The sequence below is a fragment of the Lipotes vexillifer genome, unplaced genomic scaffold (genome assembly GCF_000442215.2).
Source record: "Lipotes vexillifer unplaced genomic scaffold, Lipotes_vexillifer_v1.1 scaffold521, whole genome shotgun sequence".
NCBI lineage: Eukaryota > Metazoa > Chordata > Mammalia > Artiodactyla > Lipotidae > Lipotes > Lipotes vexillifer.
Window position 1 is genome coordinate 1,520,176 of NW_006778737.1, and position 21,699 is coordinate 1,541,874.

The window sequence follows — 21,699 nt, forward strand, 5'->3', positions numbered from 1 at the left end:
GTAAACTCATGGTTTTTAAGATAGATAGACAAATGATAGAAGGAAGGATGGATGGATAGATAGATAGATAGATAGATAGATAATGTTTCCTCAAGGATGAATAAGAAAGTCCACGTTGGTGAAGCATAAAATATGATACAGAGCGTGGCGAGAGGAGAGGCAGGAGAATAGGTAGGAGTCATATTACAGAAAGCCTTGCATACACATTAAGATTTAATTCTGTATGTTATGGGAAGCCACTGATGGCTATTGTAGTCAAGGCGGAAGAGGAAGACCTGATCTAAGGCTAGGACAAAAAGAGGACTGATTGGAGAAATATTCGTAGCATTTGGGGACTAATTGTATGACAGAGAGAGGGGGAAAAAGAAGTTAAGACTCAGGTGTTTTAAGCATGAGTGACTGGGTAAATAGTGATAACTAGAAGAGAGAATAAGGAGGAAGAGACGTCTTATGGAAGAAGCTGATAAGTTCATTTTTTCTGACATGTTGAATCTGAGGTATTTGTGCATCAAAATCTATGGGAGTCATCAAAATATGGAAGGTACTTGAAATCAGAAGAGAATCATCCAGGAAGATTCAAGGAAAGAGAACAGTAGGCCACAGTCAGGCAGGGAAACGAAACCCATGAAGATGACAGAGAAATAATATTTAGAGAACTAGAAAAATAAGTATAAGGGCATTTAAAAGGAGATGAATATACAGCAGTGTCAAAAATCAGCTGGGGGCTTCCCTGGTGGCGCAGTGGTTGAGAGTCCGCCTGCCGATGCAGGGGACATGGGTTCGCACCCCGGTCCGGGAAGATCCCACATGCCGCGGAGCGGCTGGGCCCGTGAGCCATGGCCGCTGGGCCTGCGCATCCGGAGCCTGTGCTCCACAACGGGAGAGGCCACAACAGTGAGAGGCCCGCGTACCGAAAACAAAAAAAAATCAGCTGGAATTGTCACTATTTTTTATTTTAGCCATACTAATGGGTATGTAGTGATAACTCATCACAGTTTTAATTTACATTTCCCTAATGGTTAATAATGTTGAGCATCTTTGATGTGCTTATTTGCCATCTATATATCCTCTTTGGTAAAATGTCTAGTCATGTCTTTTACTCATTTTCTAATTGGATTTTTTTTTTTTATCCTGTTGAGTTCTGAGAGTTCTTAAATATTCTAGATACAAGTCCTTTGTTGGATATGTGATTTGTGAATATTTTCTTGCAGTATGTAGCATGTTTTTTCATCCTCTTAACAAAATCTTTCACCTAGCTATAGTTTTTAATTTTTATGAAATAAAATTTATTGTTTTTTTTATGGATTGTGCTTTTTATTTTTTGGCCGTGCTGCGCAGCATGCAGGATCTTAGTTCCCCAAACATGGATTGAACTCAAGCCCACTGCAATGGAAGTGCAGAGTCTTAACCACTGAACAGCCAGGGAAGTCCCGGACTGTGCTTTTTAAAATTGAGGTATAGTTGATTTACAATATATATTAGTTTCAGATGTACAACATAGTGATTCAAAATTTTTATAGATTATACTCCATTTAAAGTTATAAAATATAGGCTATATTCCCTGTGCTATACAATGTATCATTATAGCTTATTTATTTTATACATAGTAGTTTGTACCTCTTAATCCCCTACCCCTATCTTGCCCCTCCTCCCTTTCCTCTCCCCACTGTTAACCACTAGTTTTTTCTCTGTATGTGTGAGCCTGTTTCTGTTTTGTTATATTCCTTCGTTTGTTTTATTTTTTAGATTCCACATATAAATGATAACATACAGTATTTATCTTTCTCTGTCTGACTTATTTCTCTATGCATAATACTCTCTAGGTTTATCTTTGTTGTTGCAAATGGAAAATTTTTGTTCTTTTTTATGGCTGAGTTATTCCATTACATATATATATATATATGTATATAAATTATATATATGTATATAAATTCACATCTTCCTTATCCACGTCTTGGTTTTTGTAAATAATGCTGTTGTGAACATTAGGGTTCATTTATCTTTTTGATTAGTGTTTTTGTTTTCTTTTGATATATACCCAGAAATGGAATGGCTGGGTCATATGTAGTTCTATTTTTAGTTTTTAGAGGTACTTCCACACTGTATCCCATAGTGGCTGCACCAATTTATGTTCCCACCAACAGTGTACAAGGGCTCCCTTCTCTCTACATTCTCACCAACATTAGTTACTTGCAGTCTTTTTTTTTTAACATCTTTATTGGAGTATAATTGCTTTACAATGGTGTGTTAGTTTCTGCTTTATAACAAAGGGAATCAGCTATGCATATACATATATCCCCATATCCCCTCCCTCTTGCATCTCCCTCCCACCCTCCCTATCCCACCCCTCTAGGTGGTCACAGAGCACTGAGCTGATTTCCCTGTGCAATGCAGCTGCTTCCCACTAGCTATCTATTTTACATTTGGTAGTGTATATATGTCCATGCCACTCTCTCACTTCGTCCCAGCTTACCCTTCCCACTCCCCATGTCCTCTAGTCCATTCTCTGCATCTGCGTTTTTATTCCTGTCCTGCCCGTAGGCTCTTAAGAACCTTTTTTTTTTTTCGATTCCATGTATATGTATTAGCATATGGTATTTGTTTTTCTCTTTCTGACTTACTTCACTCTGTATGACAGACTCTACGTCCATGCACCCAACTACAAATAACTCAATTTCGTTTCTTTTTATGACTGAGTAATATTCCATTGTATATATGTGCCACATCTTCTATATCCATTCATCTGTCGATGGACACTAAGGTTGCTTCCATGTCCTAGCTATTGTAAATAGAGCTGCAATGAACATTATGGTACAAGACTCTTTGAATTATGGTTTTCTCAGGGTATATGCCCAATAGTGAGATTGCTGGGTCGTATGGTAGTTCTATTTTTAGTTTTTAAGGAAACTCCATACTGTTCTCCATAGTGGCTGTATCAATTTACATTCCCACCAACAGTACAAGAGGGTTCCCTTTTCTCCACACCCTTCACAGCACTTATTGTTTGTAGATCTTTTGATGATGGCCATTCTGACTGAAGTGAGATGGTATCTCATTGTAGTTTTTTTTTTTTTTTTTTTCTTGCGTTATGCGGGCCTCTCACTGTCGTGGCCTCTCCCATTTGCGGAGCACAGGCTCCGGACGCGCAGGCTCAGTGGCCATGGCTCACGGGCCCAGCCGCTCCGCGGCATGTGGGATCTTCCCGAAACGGGGCACGACCCCGCGTCTCCTGCATCGGCAGGCGGACTCTCAAGCACTGCGCCACCAGGGAAGCCCTCATTGTAGTTTTGATTTGCATTTCTCTAATGATTAATGATGTTGAGCATTCTTTCATGTGTTTGTTGTCAATCTGTATATCTTCTTTGGAGAAATGTCTATTTAGGTCTTCTGCCCATTTTTGGATTGGGTAGTTTGTTTTTTTGATATTGAGCTGCATGAGCTGCTTATAAATTTTGGAGACTAATCCTTTGTCAGTTGCTTCATTTGCAAATATTTTCTCCCATTCTGAGGGTTGTCTTCTCATTTTGTTTATGGTTTCCTTTGCTATGCAAAAGCTCTTAAGTTTCATTAGGTCCCATTTGTTTATTTTTGTTTTCATTTCCATTTCTCTAGGAGGTGGGTCAAAAAGAATCTTGCTGTGATTGATGTCATAGAGTGCTCTGCCTATGTTTTCCTCTAAGAGTTTGATAGTGTCTGGCCTGACATTTAGGTCTTTAATCCATTTGAAGTTTATTTTTGTGTATGGTGTTACAGAGTGTTCTAATTTCATTCTTTTACATGTAGCTGTCCAGTTTTCCCAGCACCAATCATTGAAGAGGCTGTCTTTTCTCCATTGTATATTCTTGCCTGCTTTATCAAAAATAAGGTGACCATATGTGTGTGGGTTTATCTCTGGGCTTTCTATCCTGTTCCATTGATCTATATTTCTGTTTTTGTGCCAGTACCATACTGTCTTGATTACTGTAGCTTTGTAGTATCATCTGAAGGCAGGGAGCCTGATTCCTCCAGCTCTGTTTTTCTTTCTTAACATTGCTTTGGCTACCTGCCCCAGTGATAAGGAGGCTGAAACAGCATATAGTGATGTAGCCAAAAGAGTTACCAAATAAAAGAGCAATTATGAGAGAGATGTCTTCACATCTTCCCCTGACTAAGAAAATGCTTTTCCTAACACACTGCTCCTCTTCCTATAAAGCAGAAACTATATTTTGCACAAACATGTAGTTATTCCAGATTAGGATAAAGGATAGACAAGGTATAGTAGCTATCATTAAATATATACTCCTAAACAGTGTCATTTTAAAATTGTTTTACCCTGCTTACCTCCCCTACCCTGTATCCTCCTCTCCTCTAATTTGGAGACACTCCATAAAAACTTTTCACTTTAAAGGTAGTTTGCCATCTCTCTAGAGCTCTTACCACTGTCGCCATTCACTGTTTATAGATGGCAGAACTTTTGAGGTGCACTGTTTAACTGTTAAAATAGTAACCACAACCTCATCAGGCCCAAAATGGAGCACAATGCACGGTACAAGGAATATTTATGTATTTTTGGAATTTTATAATAATTAGTAAGAGTATATGAAAGGATTGCCACTGTATCAAAAGATATTGTTTCAATTTAGTCTATCCTGGATATGTACTAAAGGATGTTACCACAAGAGAAGAGAACCTTCTACAGAAAGTCTCTACAGATTTTGCTATTTTACTTTGTATGTGGATTTTTACTTTTGCCTAAACACATTTATCCTTCATATCAATTATAACATCTGACACTATGTAGAAGCTAAAAATTTAGAGGGAGGAACATAATTTTCAAGATATTCTTCAAGCCTCTTATGCATATAAGAGAAACCAATCGGCACCTGATACTCTCTGTCTAAATATATTACTGGTAATATGTATTTTGCCCAGTGCCATTCATTTGAACCATAATTGTTTTCTTCTTTTATTTAAAAAATGCTCCTTTTTAAGGTAAGCATCAGCCTTGTTGTTTTTAGATCTTTTGAGCAACACTACGTAAAATTATATTTAGTTGATTTAGCTATAGCAGTACAATGATTAGTAATATAAAAATTAACCTAAGGGGGGAAAAAAAAGATTGCTTTGGCTATGTGGGCTCTTTTGTGTTTCCATATAAAGTGTGAAATTTTTTGTTCTAGTTCTGTGAAAAATGCCAGTGGTAGTTTGATAGGGATTGCACTGAATCTAGATTGCTTTGGGTAGTATAGTCATTTTCACCTGTTGATTCCTCCAATCCAAGAACATAGTATATCTCTCCATCTGTTTGTATCATCTTTAATTTCTTTCATCAGTGTCTTATACTTTTCTGCATACAGGTCTTTTGTCTCCCTAGGTAGGTTTATTCCTAGGTATTTTACTCTTTTTGTTGCAATGGTAAAAGGGAGTGTTTCCTTAATTTCTCTTTCAGATTTTCCTTCATTAGTGTATAGGAATGCAAGAGATTTCTGTGCATTAATTTTGTATCTTGCTACTTTACCAAATTCATTCATTAGCTCTAGTAGTTTTCTGGTAGCATCTTTAGGATTCTCTATGTATAGTATCAGGTCATCTGCAAACAATGACAGCTTTACTTCTTCTTTGCCAGTTTGGATTCCTTTTATTTCTTTTTCGTCTTGGATTGCTGTGGCTAAAACTTCCAAAACTATGTTGAAGAATAGTGGTTAGAGTGGACAACCTTGTCTTGCTCCTGATCTCAGAGGAAATGGTTTCAGTTTTTCACCATTAAGAACGATGTTGGCTCTGGGTTTGTCATATATGGCCTTTATAATGTTGAGGAAAGTTCCCTCTATGCTTGCGCTCTGGAGGGTTTTTATGATAAATGGTGTTGAAAGCTTTTTTTGCATCTATTGAGATTATCATATGGTTTTTCTCCTTCAGTTTGTTAATATGGTGTATCACATTGATTGATTTGTGTATACTGAAAAATCTTTGCATTCCTGGGATAAACCCCACTTGATTGTGGTGAATGATCCTTTGAATGTGCTGTTGGATCTGTCTGCTAGTATTTGGTTGAGGATTTTTGCATCTATGTTCATCAGTGATATTGGCCTGTAGTTTTCTTTCTTTGTGACATCTTTGTCTGCTTTTGGTAACAGGGTGATGGTGGCTTCATAGAATGAGTTTGGGAATGTTCCTCCCTCTGCTATATTTTGGAAGAGTTTGAAAAGGATAGGTGTTAGCTCTTCTCTAAATGTTTCATAGAAATTGCCTGTGAAGCCATTTGGCCTGGGCTTTTGTTTGTTGGAAGATATTTAATCACAGGCAGTGCTTCTGATTGGTCTGTTTATATTTTCTGTTTCTTCCTGGTTCAGTCTCGGAAGGTTGTGCTTTTCTAAGAATTTGTCCATTTCTTCCAGGTTGTCCATTTTATTGGCATATAGTTGCTTGTAGTAATCACTCACGATCCTTTGTATTTCTGCAGTGTCAGTTGTTACTTCTCCTTTTTCATTTCTAATTCTATTGATCTGAGTCCTCTCCCTTTTTTTCTTGATGAGTCTGGCTAATGGTTTATCAATTTTGTTTACCTTCTCAGAGAACCAGCTGTTAGTTGTATTGATCTTTGCTATCGTTTCCTTCATTTCTTTTTCATTTATTTCTGATCTGATTTTTATGATTTCTTTCCTTCTGCTAACTTTGGGGTTTTTTTGTTCTTCTTTCTCTAACTGCTTTAGGTGCAAGGTTAGGTTGTTTATTCGAGATGTTTCCTGTTTCTTAAGGTAGGATTGTATTGCTATAAAATTTCCTCTTAGAACTGCTTTTGCTGCATCCCATAGGTTTTGGTCATCATGTTTTCATTGTCATTTGTCTCTAGCTACTTTTTGATTTCCTCTTTGATTTCTTCAGTGATCTCTTGCTTATTTAGTAGTGTACTGTTTAGCCTCCATGTGTTTGTATTTTTTACAGATTTTTCCCTGTAATTGATATCTAGTCTCATAGCATTGTGGTCGGAAACGATCCTTGATACAATTTCAATTTTCTTAAATTTACCAAGGCTTGATTTGTGACCCAAGATATGCTCTATCCTGGAGATTGTGCCATGAGCACTTGAGAAGAAAGTGTATTCTGTTGTTTTTGGATGGAATGTCCTATAAATATCAATTAAGCCCATCTTGTCTAATGTATCATTTAAAACTTGTGTTTCCTTACTTATTTTCATTTTGGTTGATCTTTCCATTGATGGAAGTGGGGTGTTAAAGTCCCCTACTATGATTGTGTTACTGTCAATTTCCCCTTTTATGGCTGTAAACATTTGCCTTATGTATTGAGGTGCTCCTATGTTGGGTGCATAAATATTTACAATTGCTATATCTTCTTCTCGGATTGATCCCTTGATCATTATGTAGTGTCCTTCTCTGTGTCTTGAAACAGTCTTTATTTTAAAGTCTCTTTAGTCTGATATGAGAATTGCTACCCCAGCTTTCTTTTGATTTCCGTTTGCATGGAATTTCTTTTTCCATCCCCTCACTTTCAGTCTGTATATGTTCCTAGGTCTGAAGTGTGTCTCTTGTAGACAGCATATATATGGGTCTTGTTTTTGTATCCATTCAGCCAGTCTATGTCTTTTGGTTGGAGCATTTAATCCATTTACATTTAAGGTAGTTACCGATATGTGTGTTCCTATTACCATTTTCTTAATTGTTTTGGGTTTGTTATTGTAGGTCTTTTCCTTCTCTTTTGTTTCCTGCTTAGACACGTTCCTTTAGCATTTGTTGTAAAGCTGGTTTGGTGGTGCTGAATTCTTTTAGCCTTTGCTTGTCTGTAAAGGTTTTAATTTCTCCGCCGAATCCAAATGAGATCCTTGCTGGGTAGAGTTACCTTGGTTGTAAGTTTTTCCCTTTCATCACTTTAAATATGTCCTGCCACTCCCTTCAGGCTTGCAGTTTCTGCTGAAAGATCAGCTGTTAACCTTGTGGGGATTCCCTTGTATGTTACTTGTTGTTTTTCCCTTGCTGCTTTTAATATTTTTTCTTTGTATTTAGTTTTTGATAGTTTGATTAATATCTGTCTTGGCATGTTTCTCCTTGGATTTATCCTGTATGGGACTCTCTGTGCTTCCTGGACTTGATTGACTGTTTCCTTTCCTGTATTAGGGAAGTTTTCAACTATCATCTCTTCAAATATTTTCTCAGTCCCTTTCTTTGTCTATTCTTCTTCTGGGACCCCTATGATTTGAATGTTGGTGGGTTTAATGTTTTCCCAGAGGTCTCTGAGTCTCTCCTCAATTCTCTTCATTCTTTTTCTTTATTCTGCTCTGCAGTAGTTATTTCCACTATTTTATCTTCCAGGTCACTTATCCGTTCTTTTGCCTCAATTATTCTGCTATTGATTCCTTCTAGAGAATTTTTAATTTCATTTATTGTGTTGTTCATCATTGTTGGTTTGCTCTTTAGTTCTTCTAGGTCCTTGTTAAATGTTTCTTGTATTTTCTCCATTCTATTTCCAAGATTTTGGATCATTTTTACTATCATTACTCTAAATTCTTTTTCAGGTAGACTGCCTATTTCCTCTTCATTTCTTTGGTCTGGTGGGTTTTTACCTTGCTCCTTCATCTGCTGTGTGTTTCTCTCTCTTCTCATTTTGCTTAACTTATTGTGTTTGGGGTCTCCTTTTCATAGGCTGCATGTTTGTAGTTCCCGTTGTTTTTTGTGTCTGCCCCCAGTGGGTAAGATTGGTTCAGTGGGTTGTGTAGGCTTCCTGGTGGAGGGGACTGGTACCTGTGTTCTGATGGATGAGTCTGGATCTTGTCTTTGTGGTGGGAAGGGCCGAGTCCAGTGGTGTGTTTTGGGGTGTCTGTGGTGTTATGATTTTAGGCAGCCACTCTGCTAATGGGTGGTGTTGTGTTTCTGTCTTGCTAGTTGTTTGGCATAGTGTGTCCAGCACTGTAGCTTGCTGGTCGTTGAGTGGAGCTCAGTCTTAGCGTTTAGACGGAGATCACTGGGAGAGCTTTCACCATTTGATATTACATGGAGCCAGGAGGTCTCTGGTGGACCAATGTCCTGAACTCAGCTCTCCCACCTCAGAGGCACAGGCCTGACACCCAGCCAGAGCACCAAGACCCTGTCAGCCACATGGCAACAACAACTCTGTCAATATGTCTTCATCAACCATATGAGCAACGCCAATGTGGGACCCAGGACCATTCACTTGGTGGAAGAATTCTGGGTTCAGGCAGGGGACAGGCAGAGTGCAGGTGATATCTGGATATTGCTTGACACTTTACAGACTGTTCTCAATGGATTTCCCTTCTTTGCTGAGCTTCAAAGCTTCCAAGATCTTGGGAGCTGGGAAGTGAAAGGCAGAGGGAGGGAGCATGGGGCAGGAGCAGCCCCTGGGCGTTTGCCCATGGGAGTGGCTGCCTCTGTGATCTTTTTGATGGTAGCCATTTTGACAGGTGTGAGGTGATAGCTCATTGTGGTTTTTGTTTGCATTTCTCTGATGAATCAATGATAAATGAATGTTGAGCATCTTTTCATGTGCTTGTTAGCCATCTGTATGTCTTCTTTAGAAAAATGTCTATTTTTTAATTGGGTTGTTTGTTTTTTCGACATTAAGTTAGTTGTATGAGCTGTTTATATACCTTGGATACTAACCCTTTATCAGTCATATGATTTGCAAATATTTTCTGCCATTCAGTAGGTTGTCTTTTCATTTTGTTGATGGTTCTGCTGTGCAAAAGCTTTCAAGCTTAATTAGGTCCCATTCGTTTATTTTTGCTTTTGTTTTCTTTGCCTCAGGAGACCGATCCAAAAAAAATATTGCTACAATTTATGTCAAAAAGTATTCTGCCTATGTTACCTTCTAGGAGTTTTATGGTTTCCAATCTTACATTAGGTCCTTAATATGGACTGTGCTTTTGATGTCAGGTCTAAGAATTCTTGGTCAAGTCCTAGATTTTCTTCTAAAAGTTTTTAAATAGTTTTGTTTTACATTTAAGTCTATGATCAATTTTTAGTTAATTTTTGTACAAGATGCAAAGTTTAGGCTGAGGTTTGGGGGTTTTGTTGTTTATTTCTTTTGTTATTTTATGGTTGTCCTATTGCTCCACCCCATTTGTTGAAAAGATTATCCTTTTTCCATTGAACTGATTTTTGCACCTTTGTCAAAAATCAGTTGGCTGGGGGGCTTCCCTGGTGGCGCAGTGGTTGAGAGTCCGCCTGCCGATGCAGGGGACACGGGTTCGTGCCCCGGTTTGGGAAGATCCCACATGCCGTGGAGTGGCTGGGCCCGTGAGCCATGGCCGCTGAGCCTGCGCGTACGGAGCCTGTGCTCCGCAACGCAAGAGGCCACAGCAGTGAGAGGCCCGTGTACCGCCAAAAAAAAAAAAAAAAAAAAAAAAAAAAAATCAGTTGGCTGTAGCTGAGTGTGTCTATTTCTGAGTCATCTATTCTGTTCTACTGATAACATGTGTTCAGTTATTTAAAAGTAAAAAGTTTTTAAATGTCAGCTGAAGGTCTAGTGAGAGAAATATTGAAAAAATATCCTTTGGGTTTGGCAACTAGTGGTCATTGGTGACATTAATGATGAAGTGGTGGACTTCCTAGAAGCCAGATTGCCAAGGCAGTGGGTTTAAGAGTGAATTACTGTTTCATACGCAGCTACCTATTTTAGATTGTAAGAAACTAAAAGCAAAAGCTATGGGGGAAGGATGAGGATGCTAAACACATACACACAAAAATATCTTGCAGTTCACCCAGCCTCACATTAAATATTTATAAATGTTTTGGGGTTGTTTTATATCAGTTCTTACATCTAGTAAAGAGGCAAATCCACAGCCCAAGTCTCTGGAAAAGTTGGGAGGCAGAGGGAGGAGGAGGAGGATTATTTTAAAAAGACAAAAAACTTGGATTAGCTAAAATGAGGTTCTTCCAAAGATCCTCAGTCAGTAGGAAGGTATCCTTAGCCCTCTATCCCAAGAGGGAACTTCAAGGGTTCCGGAAAGCCTGTACCCCCATGTGGTAACATGCTGCATAAATTCTTCTTTTGTGTAACCAGCTCCATAACTTTCCATATCCTTTGCTGTTAAGGAAATTTTACATGTTTTCATCTTTCCAACAATCACATCACAGTCCCATGTTGTCACCCATGCAGACAGTGTCTTTTTTTTTTTAATCTCTATAATCTAGCATGTGGGTTCAAAATAAGCAGTGGATTCAAAATAAGCAGTCATCATTATATCAACATCAAGACAATGAAAAGGGAGATGTATTCTCCTTTATAACTACCACTTTGGATATTTTTTTTCAGTTCTTTGGAATAAAAACAAAAATATTTACAATTAATCCTCAAATAATGAATAGCAACAAACATGTAACTCTTAAAACCTGTATAGGGGATTCCCTGATGGCGCAGTGGTTGAGAGTCCGCCTGCCGAAGCAGGGGACATGGGTTTGTGCCCTGGTCTGGGAAGATCCCACATGCTGCAGAGCGGCTGGACCCATGAGCCATGGCCACTGAGCCTAAGCATCCGGAGCCTGTGCTCCGCAACGGGAGAGGCCACAACAGTGAGAGGCCCACGTACTGCAAAAAAAAAAAAAAAAAAAAAAAAAACCTGTATTGCCAGGCCTTCCCTGGTGGCGCAGTGGTTAAGAATCCGCCTGCCAATGCAGGGGACATGGGTTCGAGCCCTGGTCCAGGAAGATCCTACATGCCGTGGAGCAACTAAGCCCATGCACCACAACTACTGAGCCTGCGCTCTAGAGCCCATGAGCCACAACTACGGAGCCCATGTGCCACAACTACTGAAGCCTGTGTGCCTAGAGTCCATGCTCTGCAACAAGAGAAGCCACTGCAATAAGAAGCCACTCACTGAAACAAAGAGTAGCCCCTGCTCTCTGCAACTAGATAAAGCCCGTGTGCAGCAATGAAGACCCAACACAGCCAAAAATAAATAAATAAAACCTGTATTGTCATCATGGCACGCTTGTTCCTTTGGCACAGAAAATAATCTGTTTATAAATTTCTTTCTTCTCTAGGATGGAATTTAGCAGGTGGTCTTAGAAGGAGCTACTCTGTAACAATTTGTTTGAACATTTTCAAAGCAAGAAATATGAAAAATTGAACTCACTCCTTTCTTTTTAATTTCACTGGTCATCTGTCAAAAGCAAACAAACAAGACATAATTAAATCAAGAAGAAAGTTTTTAAAGTAATTTTAAATTTTTTAAATCAAAAATATAAATAGTTTTAAATATATGTATTATTCTTTAAAAACTACTAGTTATATTGAGACGAATTTAAAAGAAGAGTTAAAATAGTATAAAGATACACTTTTTAAAGAGAAAATATAAACCTACAGTTGGAGGATAATCTGGCTCTGGTGATGAAGGTGTTCTTCTATCCAATGTTCTGGCTAAATTTCTTTTGGCTCCTTCAATTCTGAAATTTATAGTTAGAAAAATGTATGACTTTCTTGAAAATAACAGTAAGATATATTATTAAAACATAACAATTTGAACATTTTTTAAACTATACTTGAAGAAGAGATATTCAAGAGTTCTTTATCTTACTGAATTTTCTGTAAGAAATAAATCTCAACTGCCATTATCAATGAGTCCTAATATTCAAATTATTCATGTGTAATATAAAAGGAGACTAAAAATAATAATCAAAAATGTTCAATTATAACATGACAATTTTTAAGTTAATCCTGATGCATGTGGGCCCTTATGTATGTTATTTCTGTTCAAATGCCACACTGTCAGAGAAGACTTCCCTTACCCCTTATATTAAGTAGCACTTCCTTCACTATTCATCCCTTTTATCCTCACTTACCTTGCTTCATAGTACTTACCACCATTTGACATACTATATGTTGTAGACTGTTTTATTCATTGCCTTATTCCAATGCTCAGAATAGTACCTGGTACATAGTAGGTGCTCAATAAACAGTTGTGAATGTAGGAATTTATCATCCATAAAATATAATTTCTTCTTTAAATAAAATTATATCATCATATAATCTGTTCAACTGTCACCAAATACTTACTGAATGTTTATATTCTGCAAGATACCCCACTAGGTTTTATTAAAACATAGCAGCAACAAGTTTCAAGGAATTTATAAATTGAAAGGGTAGGAAGATAAGATTAGAGTGCCATATAAAAAGTATGGGAGGGTTTCCCTCGTGGTGCAGTGGTTGAGAGTCCTCCTGCCGATGCAGGGGACATGGGTTCATGCCCCAGTCTGGAAAGATCCCACATGCCGTGGAGCGGCTGGGCCCGTGAGACATGGCCGCTAAGCCTGCGCATCCGGAGCCTGTGCTCCGCAACGGGAGAGGCCACAACAGTGAGAGGCCCACGTACTGCAAAAAAGAAAAAAGAAAAAAAAAAAAAAGTATGGGACCCTGATGGTTCAGAGGAGGGACAAGTTCACTTCCACCTGAAGGTATCTTTGAAGGTTATGTGAACAAGTTAGCATTTGCAATAAGCTTGAAATGAAGAAGAGGATCTCAGTTGGAGATGTGGCTTTCCTGGGCAGATGGATCTGAGAAGATAAAGACCCTAAGAAACAGGAAGACAAGGGAACAATCAAAGGCAAAAATTGAAAATAAGGAGTTGTCCAATCTGCCCAGAAGTTATGGAACCAGATGGAGATAAGTTTGGAGAAGTGGACTGGAATATCTAGCTAAGGGTCTCAAATAGCAAGTTTTTTTATTAGTAGACAATGGGGAGTCACTAAGAGTTTTTAAGCATGAGAACATTTTTAGGAAGACAAATCTACCAGTTTGTAAAGGCTAAATACACTAGAAGAGATGGCCAAAGCAGAAAGTATACAAGGGAAAGAAAAGAGACTTAAGAAAGAAGATTGAAGGATACTAAGTGTGACAGGAATGAGGAATAACAACTGAAGGAGGCAAAGGAGACATGGTCAGAGGCAAAAGAAGAACTAAAAGGAATTTGAAGGAAAGGATGGCCACCAGAACCATAAAAGCATAAACTAGTAAATGCCATAAAGACAAAGATCATGTCTGTTTTGCTCACCGATCTATCCATAGCACTTAGATAGTGTCCATCAAGGTCAATAAATATCTGTAGAATGAATGATCAAAATAGTGGATGTGGAAAAGATTCTGCATATGTAGTTCAGTACTTTATTTAATGCATGAATACTCTCAAAAATTTCAAGTTGTACCCCAGGATGGGTGAGGGGAAATGACATTCATCACTTTCTGAGGTAGCTCAATTTATTGTCAGCTAGCTCATATTCTTAGAAATAAATTTCTGAGTTGTATCCTTTTAAATTCTGTTCTCTGGAGCTATATAAAAAAGTCATATTCCTCTTCTTTGTTACACTTCCAAAACTTAGTAATACCTATCCAGTTCCTTTGACCATTCCTGTCAATAAAAGTTACCATTTATGGTGAGTTTATGATGTTCTAGGCATTGGCTTAAGATCTTTATATGCATGGATCTCATTTAACTCTCACAGAAATCCTAAGAGGTAACCATTATTATAATATTATCCCCATCTTACAGATAGGAAGATGAGGATAAGCAAAGTTACTTGACTTGCCAAATTCACATTAATAAGCTGTAGAGATGGGATATGAACTCAGGCCTGTCTAAACTCCTCCCCATTAAGCAAATCAGTTCCCTTCAAATTAGGTAGTTTCAAAATTCCTCACTCTCATTGGTAGCTATAATGGTTTAGCAACATCCCTCTTATAGTGTGACCCCAGAATTCCAGATGTTGCTTGACCAACGGAGGGTGAATATTTTCTCTCCCACATTCTAGACATTCTTCATTTATTAAAAGAGACTAAGACTGAATTAGCTTTTATGAGTAGCCTCATTTCCCTGTTGTGCCTTACTGAGCCTGACTAAATCAAAATTAAAACAAGATGACACAAAACCTATGGGATGCAGCAAAAGCAGTTTTAAGAGGGAAGTTTATAGCAATACAATCTCACCTCAGGAAACAAGAAAAATCTCAAATAAACAATCTAACCCTACACTTAAAACAACTAGAGAAAGAAGAACAAAGAAAACACAAAGTCAGTAGAAGGAAAGAAACCATAAATATCAGAGCAGAAATAAATGAAATAGAAATGAAGAAAACAATAGCAAAGATCAATAAAACTAAAAGCTGGTTCTTTGAGAAGATAAATAAAATTGATAAACCCTTAGCCAGACTCATAAAGAAAAAAAGGTAGAAGACGCAAATCAATAAAATTGGAAATGAAAAAGGAGAAATCACAACTGACACTGCAGAAATACAAAGGATTATAAGACACTACTACAAAAAACTGTATGCCAATAAAATGGACAACCATGAAGAAATGGACAAACTCTTGGAAAGGTACAATTTTCCAAGACTGACCAGGAAGAATTAGAAAATATAAACAGACATATCACAATTGAAACCATAATTTAAAATATTCCAACAAACAAAAGTCCAGGACCAGATGGCTTCACAGGTGAATTCTATCAAATATTTAGAGAAGAGCTAATAAAGATCCTTCTCAAACTCTTCTAAAAAATTGCAGCGGGAGAAACACTCCCAAATTCGTTCTACAAAGCCACCATCACCCAGAAAAAGATATAAAAAAAAGAAGATTAAAGACCAATATCACTGATGAACATAGATGCAAAAATCCTGAACAAATTACTAACCAACAGAATCCAACAACACATTAAAAGGATCATACACCATGATCAAGTGGGATTTATCCCAGGGATGCAAGGATTTTTCAATATACACAAATAAGTCAATGTGATACACCATATTAACAAATTAAGGAATAAAAACCATATGATCATCTCAATAGATGCAGAAAAACCTTTCAACAAAATTCATCGCCCATTTATGATAAAAATTCTCCAGAAAATGGGCATGGGAGAACCTACCACAACATAATAAAGGCCATATATGACAAACCCACAGAGAGCATTATTCTCAATGGTGAAAAACTGAAAGCATTTCCTCTAAGATCAGGAACAAGACAAGGATGACCACTATTGCCACTCTATTCAACATAGCTTTGGAAGTCCTAGCCACAGCAATCAGAGAAGAAAAAGAAACAAAAGGAATCCAAATTGGAAAAGAAGAAGTAAAACTGTCACTGTTTGCTGATGACATGATACTATACATAGATAATCCTAAACATGCCACCAGAAAATGACTACAACTAATCAATGAATTTGGTAAGGTTGCAGGATACAAAATTATGTCTCAGAAATCTCTGGCATTCCTATACACCAACAATGAAAAATCAGGAAGAGAAAATAAGGAAACACTCCCATTTACCACTGCAACAAAAGAATATAATACCTAAGAGTAAACCTGCCTAAGGTGGCAAAAGACTTGTACTCAGAAAACTATAAAACACTGATGAAAGAAATCAAAGATGTCATAAACAGATGGAGAATATATCATGTTCTTGGATTGGAAGAATCAATATTGTGAAAATGACTATACTACCCAGAGCAATCTACAGATTCAATGCAATCCCTATCAAACTACCAATGGCATTCTTCACAGAAGTAGAACAAAAAAATTTACATTTTGTATGGAAACACAAAATACCCCGAATAGCCAAAGCAATCTTGAGAAAGAAAAACGGAGCTGGAGGAATCAGGTTCCCTGACTTCAAACTATACCACAAAGCTACATTAATCAAGACAGTATGGTACTGGCACTAAACAGAAATATAGGTCAATGGTACAAGATAGAATTCCCAGAGATAAACCCATGCACATATGGGCACCTAATTTATGACAAAGGAGGCAAGGACATACAATGGAGAAAAGACAGCCTCCTCAATAAGTGGTGCTGGGAAAACTGGACAGCTACATGTACAAGAATGAAATTGGAATACTCCCTAACACCATACACAAAAATAAACTCCAAAAGGATTAAAGACTTAATAAGACCAGACACTATAAAACTCTTAGAGGAAAATATAGGAAAAACACTCTTTGACATAAACCACAGCAAGATCTTTTTTGACCCACCTTCTAGAGTAACAGAAATAAAAACAAAAATAAACAAATGGGACTTAAAAGCTTTTGCATAGCAAAGGAAACCATGAACAAGACCAAAAGACAACCCTCAGAATGGGAGAAAATATTTGCAAATGAAACAACAGACAAAAGATTAAACTCCAAAATATACAAACAGCTCATGGAGCTCAATATCAAAAAAACAAACAATCCAACTGAAAAATGGGTAGAAGACCTAAATAGACATTTCACCAAGGAAGACATACAGATGGCCAAGAAGCACAGGAAAAGATGTTCTACATCACTAATTATCACAGAAACGCAAATCAAAACTACAATGAGGTTTTTTTTTTCACATCTCTACATTTTTCTTTTATTAACATCTCTATTGGACTATAATTGCTTTACAATGGTGTGTTAGTTTCTGCTTTATAACGGATTCAGTTATACATATACATATGTCCCCATATCTCTTCCCTCTTGCATCTCCCTCCCTCCCACTCTCCCTTTCCCATCCCTCTAGGTGGTCACAAAGCACTGAGCTGATCTCCCTGGGCTATGCGGCTGCTTCCCACTAGCTATCTATTTTACATTTGGTAGTGTATATATATCCACGCCACTCTCACTTTGACCCATCTTACCCTTCCCCCTCCCCATATCCTCAAGTCCATTCTCTAGTAGGTCTGTGTCTGTATTCCATCTTGCCCCTAGGTTCTTCATGACCTTTTTTATTCTTGTTTAGATTCCATATATATGTGTTAGCATATGGTATTTGTTTTTCTCTTTCTGACTTACTTCACTCTGTATGACAGACTCTAGGTCCATCCACCCCACTACAAATAACTCAATTTCGTTTCTTTTTAAGGCTGAGTAATATTTCATTGCATATATGTGCCACATATTCTTTATCCATTCATCTGTTGATGGACACTTAGGTTGCTTCCATGTCAATGGCTATTGTAAACAAAGCTGCAGTGAACATTGTGGTACATGACTCTTTTTGAATTTTGGTTTTCTCAGGGTATATGCCCAGTAGTGGGATTGCTGGGTCATATGGTAGTTCTATTTGTACTTTTTTAAGGAACCTCCATACTGTTCTCCATAGTGGCTGAACCAAGTCACACTCCCACCAGCAGTGCAAGAGTGTTCCCTTTTCTCCACAACCTCTCCAGCATTTATTGCTTCTAGATTTTTTGATGATGGCCATTCTGACCGAAGTGAGATGATATCTCATTGTAGTTTTGATTTGAATTTCTCTAATGATTAATGATGCTGAGCATTCTTTCATGTGTTTGTTGGCAGTCTGTATATCTTCTTTGGAGAAATGTCTATTTAGGTCTTCTGCCCATTTTTGGATTGGGTTGTTTGTTTTTTTGTTATTGAGCTGCATGAGCTGCTTGTAAATTTTGGAAATTAATCCTTTGTCAGTTGCTTCATTTACAAATATTTTCTCCCATTCTGAGGGTTGTCTTTTGGTCTTGTTTATGGTTTCCTTTGCTGTGCAAAAGCTTTTAAGTTTCATTAGGTCCCATTTGTTTATTTTTGTTTTTATTTCCATTTCTCTAGGAGGTGGGTCAAAAAGGATCTTGCTGTGATTTATGTCAGAGTGTTCTGCCTATGTTTTCCTCTAAGAGTTTGATAGTTTCTGGCCTTACATTTAGGTCTTTAATCCATTTTGAGCTTATTTTTGTGTATGGTGTTAGGGAGTGGTCTAATCTCATACTTTTACATGTACCTGTCCAGTTTTCCCAGCAACACTTATTGAAGAGGCTGTCCTTTCTCCACTGTACATTCCTGCCTCCTTTATCAAAGATAAGGTGACCATATGTGCGTGGGTTTATCTCTGGGGTTTCTATCCTGTTCCATTGATCTTTCTGTTTTTGTGCCAGTACCATACTGTCTTGATGACTGTAGCTTTGTAGTATAGTCTGAAGTCAGGGAGCCTGATTCCTCCAGCTCCATTTTTCTGTCTCAAGATTGCTTTGGCTATTCAGCGTCTTTTGTGTTTCCATACAAATTGTGAAGTTTTTTGTTCTAGTTCTGTGAAAAATGCCAGTGGTAGTTTGATAGGGATTGTATTGAATCTGTAGATTTCTTTGGGTAGTAGGGTCATTTTCACAATGCTGATTCTTCCAATCCAAGAACATGGTATATCTCTCCATCTATCTGTATCATCCTTAATTTCTTTCATCAGTGTCTTATAGTTTTCTTCACACAGGTCATTTGTCTCCTTAGGTAGGTTTATTCCTAGATATTTTATTCTTTTTGTTGCAGTGGTAAATGGGAGTGTTTTCTTAATTTCACTTTCAGATTTTTCATCATTAGTGTATAGGAATGCAAGAGATTTCTGTGCATTAATTTTGTATCCTGCAACTTTACCAAATTCAATGATTAGCTCTAGTAGTTTTCTGGTGGCATCTTTAGGATTCTCTATGTATAGTATCATGTCATCTGCAAACACTGACAGTTTTACTTCTTCTTTTCCAATTTGTATTCCTTTTATTTCTCTGATTGCAATGGCTAGGACTTCCAAAGCTATGTTGAATAATAGCAGTGAGAGCAGACATCCCTGTCTTGTTCCTGATCTTAGAGGAAATGCTTTCAGTTTTTCACCATTGAGGACGATGTTGGCTGTGGGTTTGTCATATATGGCCTTTATTATGTTGAGGAAAGTTCCCTCTATGCTTACTTTTTGGAGGGTTTTTTTCATAAATGGGTGTTGAATTTTGTCAAAAGCTTTCTCTGCATATATTGAGATGATCATATGGTTTTTCTCCTTCAATTTGTTAATATGCGTATTACATTGATTGATTCTCGTATACTGAAAAATCTTTGCATTCCTGGGATAAACCCCAGTTTATCATGGTGTATGATCCTCTTAATGCACTATTGGATTCTGTTTGCTACTATTTTGTTGAGGATTTTTGTTCATCAGTGATATTGGCCTGTAGTTTTCTATCTTTGTGACATCTTTGTCTGCTTTTGGTATCAGGGTGATGGTGGCCTCGTAGAATGAGTTTGGGAGTGTTCCTCCCTCTGCTATATTTTGGAAGAGTTTGAGAAGGATAGGTCTTAGCTCTTCTTTAAATGTTTGATAGAATTCGCCTGTGAAGCCATCTGGTCCTGGGCTTTTGTTTGTTGGAAGACTTTTTTTTTTTTTGCAGTATGTGGGCCTCTCACTGTTGTGGTCTCTCCCTTTGCAGAGCACAGGCTCCGGACACGCAGGCTCAGCGGCCATGGCTCACGGGCCAGCCGCTCTGCGGCATCTTCCTGGACCGGGTCACAAACCTGTGTCCCTTGCATCGGCAGGTGGACTCTCAACCACTGCGCCATCAGGGAAGCCCTGTTGGAAGATTTTTAATCATGGGTTTCAATTTCAGTGCTTCTGATTGGTCTGTTCATATTTTCTCTTTCTTCCTGATTCAGTCTTGGCAGGTTGTGCATTTCTAAGAATTTGTCCATTTCTTCCAGGTTGTCCATTTTATTGGCATAGAGTTGCTTGTAGTAATCTCGCATGGTCCTTTGTATTTCTGCAGTGTCAGTTGTTACTTCCCCTTTTTCATTTCTAATTCTATTCTTTTGATTTAAGTCTTCTCCCTTTTTTTTGATTGAGTCTAATGGTTTAACAATTCCATTTATCTTCTCAAAGAACCAGCTTTTAGTTTTATTGATCTTTGCTATCATTTCCTTCATTTCTTTTTCATTTATTTCTGATCTGATCTTTATGATTTCTCTCCTTCTGCTAACTTTGGGGTTTTTTTGGTTCTTCTTTCTCTAATTGCTTTAGCTGTAAAGTTAGGTAGTTTATTTGAGATGTTTCTTGTTTCTTAAGGTAGGACTGTACTGCTATAAACTTCCCTCTTAGAACTGCTTTTGCTGCAGCCCATAGTTTTTGGGTCGTCGTGTTTTCCTTGTCATTTGTTTCTAGGTATATTGTCATTTCCTCTTTGATTTCTTCAGTGATCACTTCGTTATTAATACATCAGTGTATTGTTTAGCCTCCATGTGTTTGTATTTTTTACAGATTTTTTCCTGTAATTGATATCTAGTCTCATAGCGTTGTGGTCGGAAACGATCCTTGATACGATTTCAATTTTCTTAAATTTACCAAGGCTTGATTTGTGACCCAAGATATGATCTATCCTGGTGAATGTTCCATGAGCACTTGAGAAGAATGTGTATTCTGTTGTTTTTGGATAGAATGTCCTATAAATACCAATTAATTCCATCTTGTTTAATGTATCATTGAAAGCTTGTGTTTCCTTATTTATTTTCATTTTGGTTGATCTGTCCATTGGTGAAAGTGGGATGTTAAAGTCCCTTACTATGATGTGTTACTGTTGATTTCCCCTTTTATGGCTGTTAGTATTTGCCTTATGTATTGAGGTGCTCCTATGTTGGGTGCATAAATATTTACAATGTTTATATCTTCTTCATGGATTGATCCCTTGATCATTATGTAGTGTCCTTCTTTGTTTCTTGTAATAGTCTTGGTTAAAGTCTGTTTTGTCTGATATGAGAATTGCTACTTCAGCTTTCTTTTCATTTCCATTTGCATGGAATACCTTTTTCCATCTCCTCACTTTCAGTCTGTATGTGTCCCAAGGTCTGAAGTGGGTCACTTGTAGACAGCATATATATGGGCCTTGTCTTTATATCCATTCAGCCAATCTATGTCTTTTGGTTGGAGCATTTAATCCATTTACATTTAAGGTACTTATCTATATTTATGTTCCTAT

The 21,699-nt window shown here is 37.6% G+C and overlaps 1 protein-coding gene across 1 annotated transcript in view; it reads right to left on the reverse strand.

Annotated features, from left to right (window-relative positions):
- The window catches only part of DNAH12 (dynein axonemal heavy chain 12), a 222,311-nt gene that overhangs the window by 194,171 nt on the left and 6,441 nt on the right, over positions 1-21,699 (reverse strand). The window contains exons 2-3 of the mRNA XM_007451772.1: positions 12,314-12,395; positions 12,086-12,112 (exon numbers count right to left, since the gene is read on the reverse strand). Coding sequence (XP_007451834.1) covers positions 12,086-12,112; positions 12,314-12,395 — 109 coding nt within the window. The remainder of the gene's footprint in view (positions 1-12,085; positions 12,113-12,313; positions 12,396-21,699) is intronic.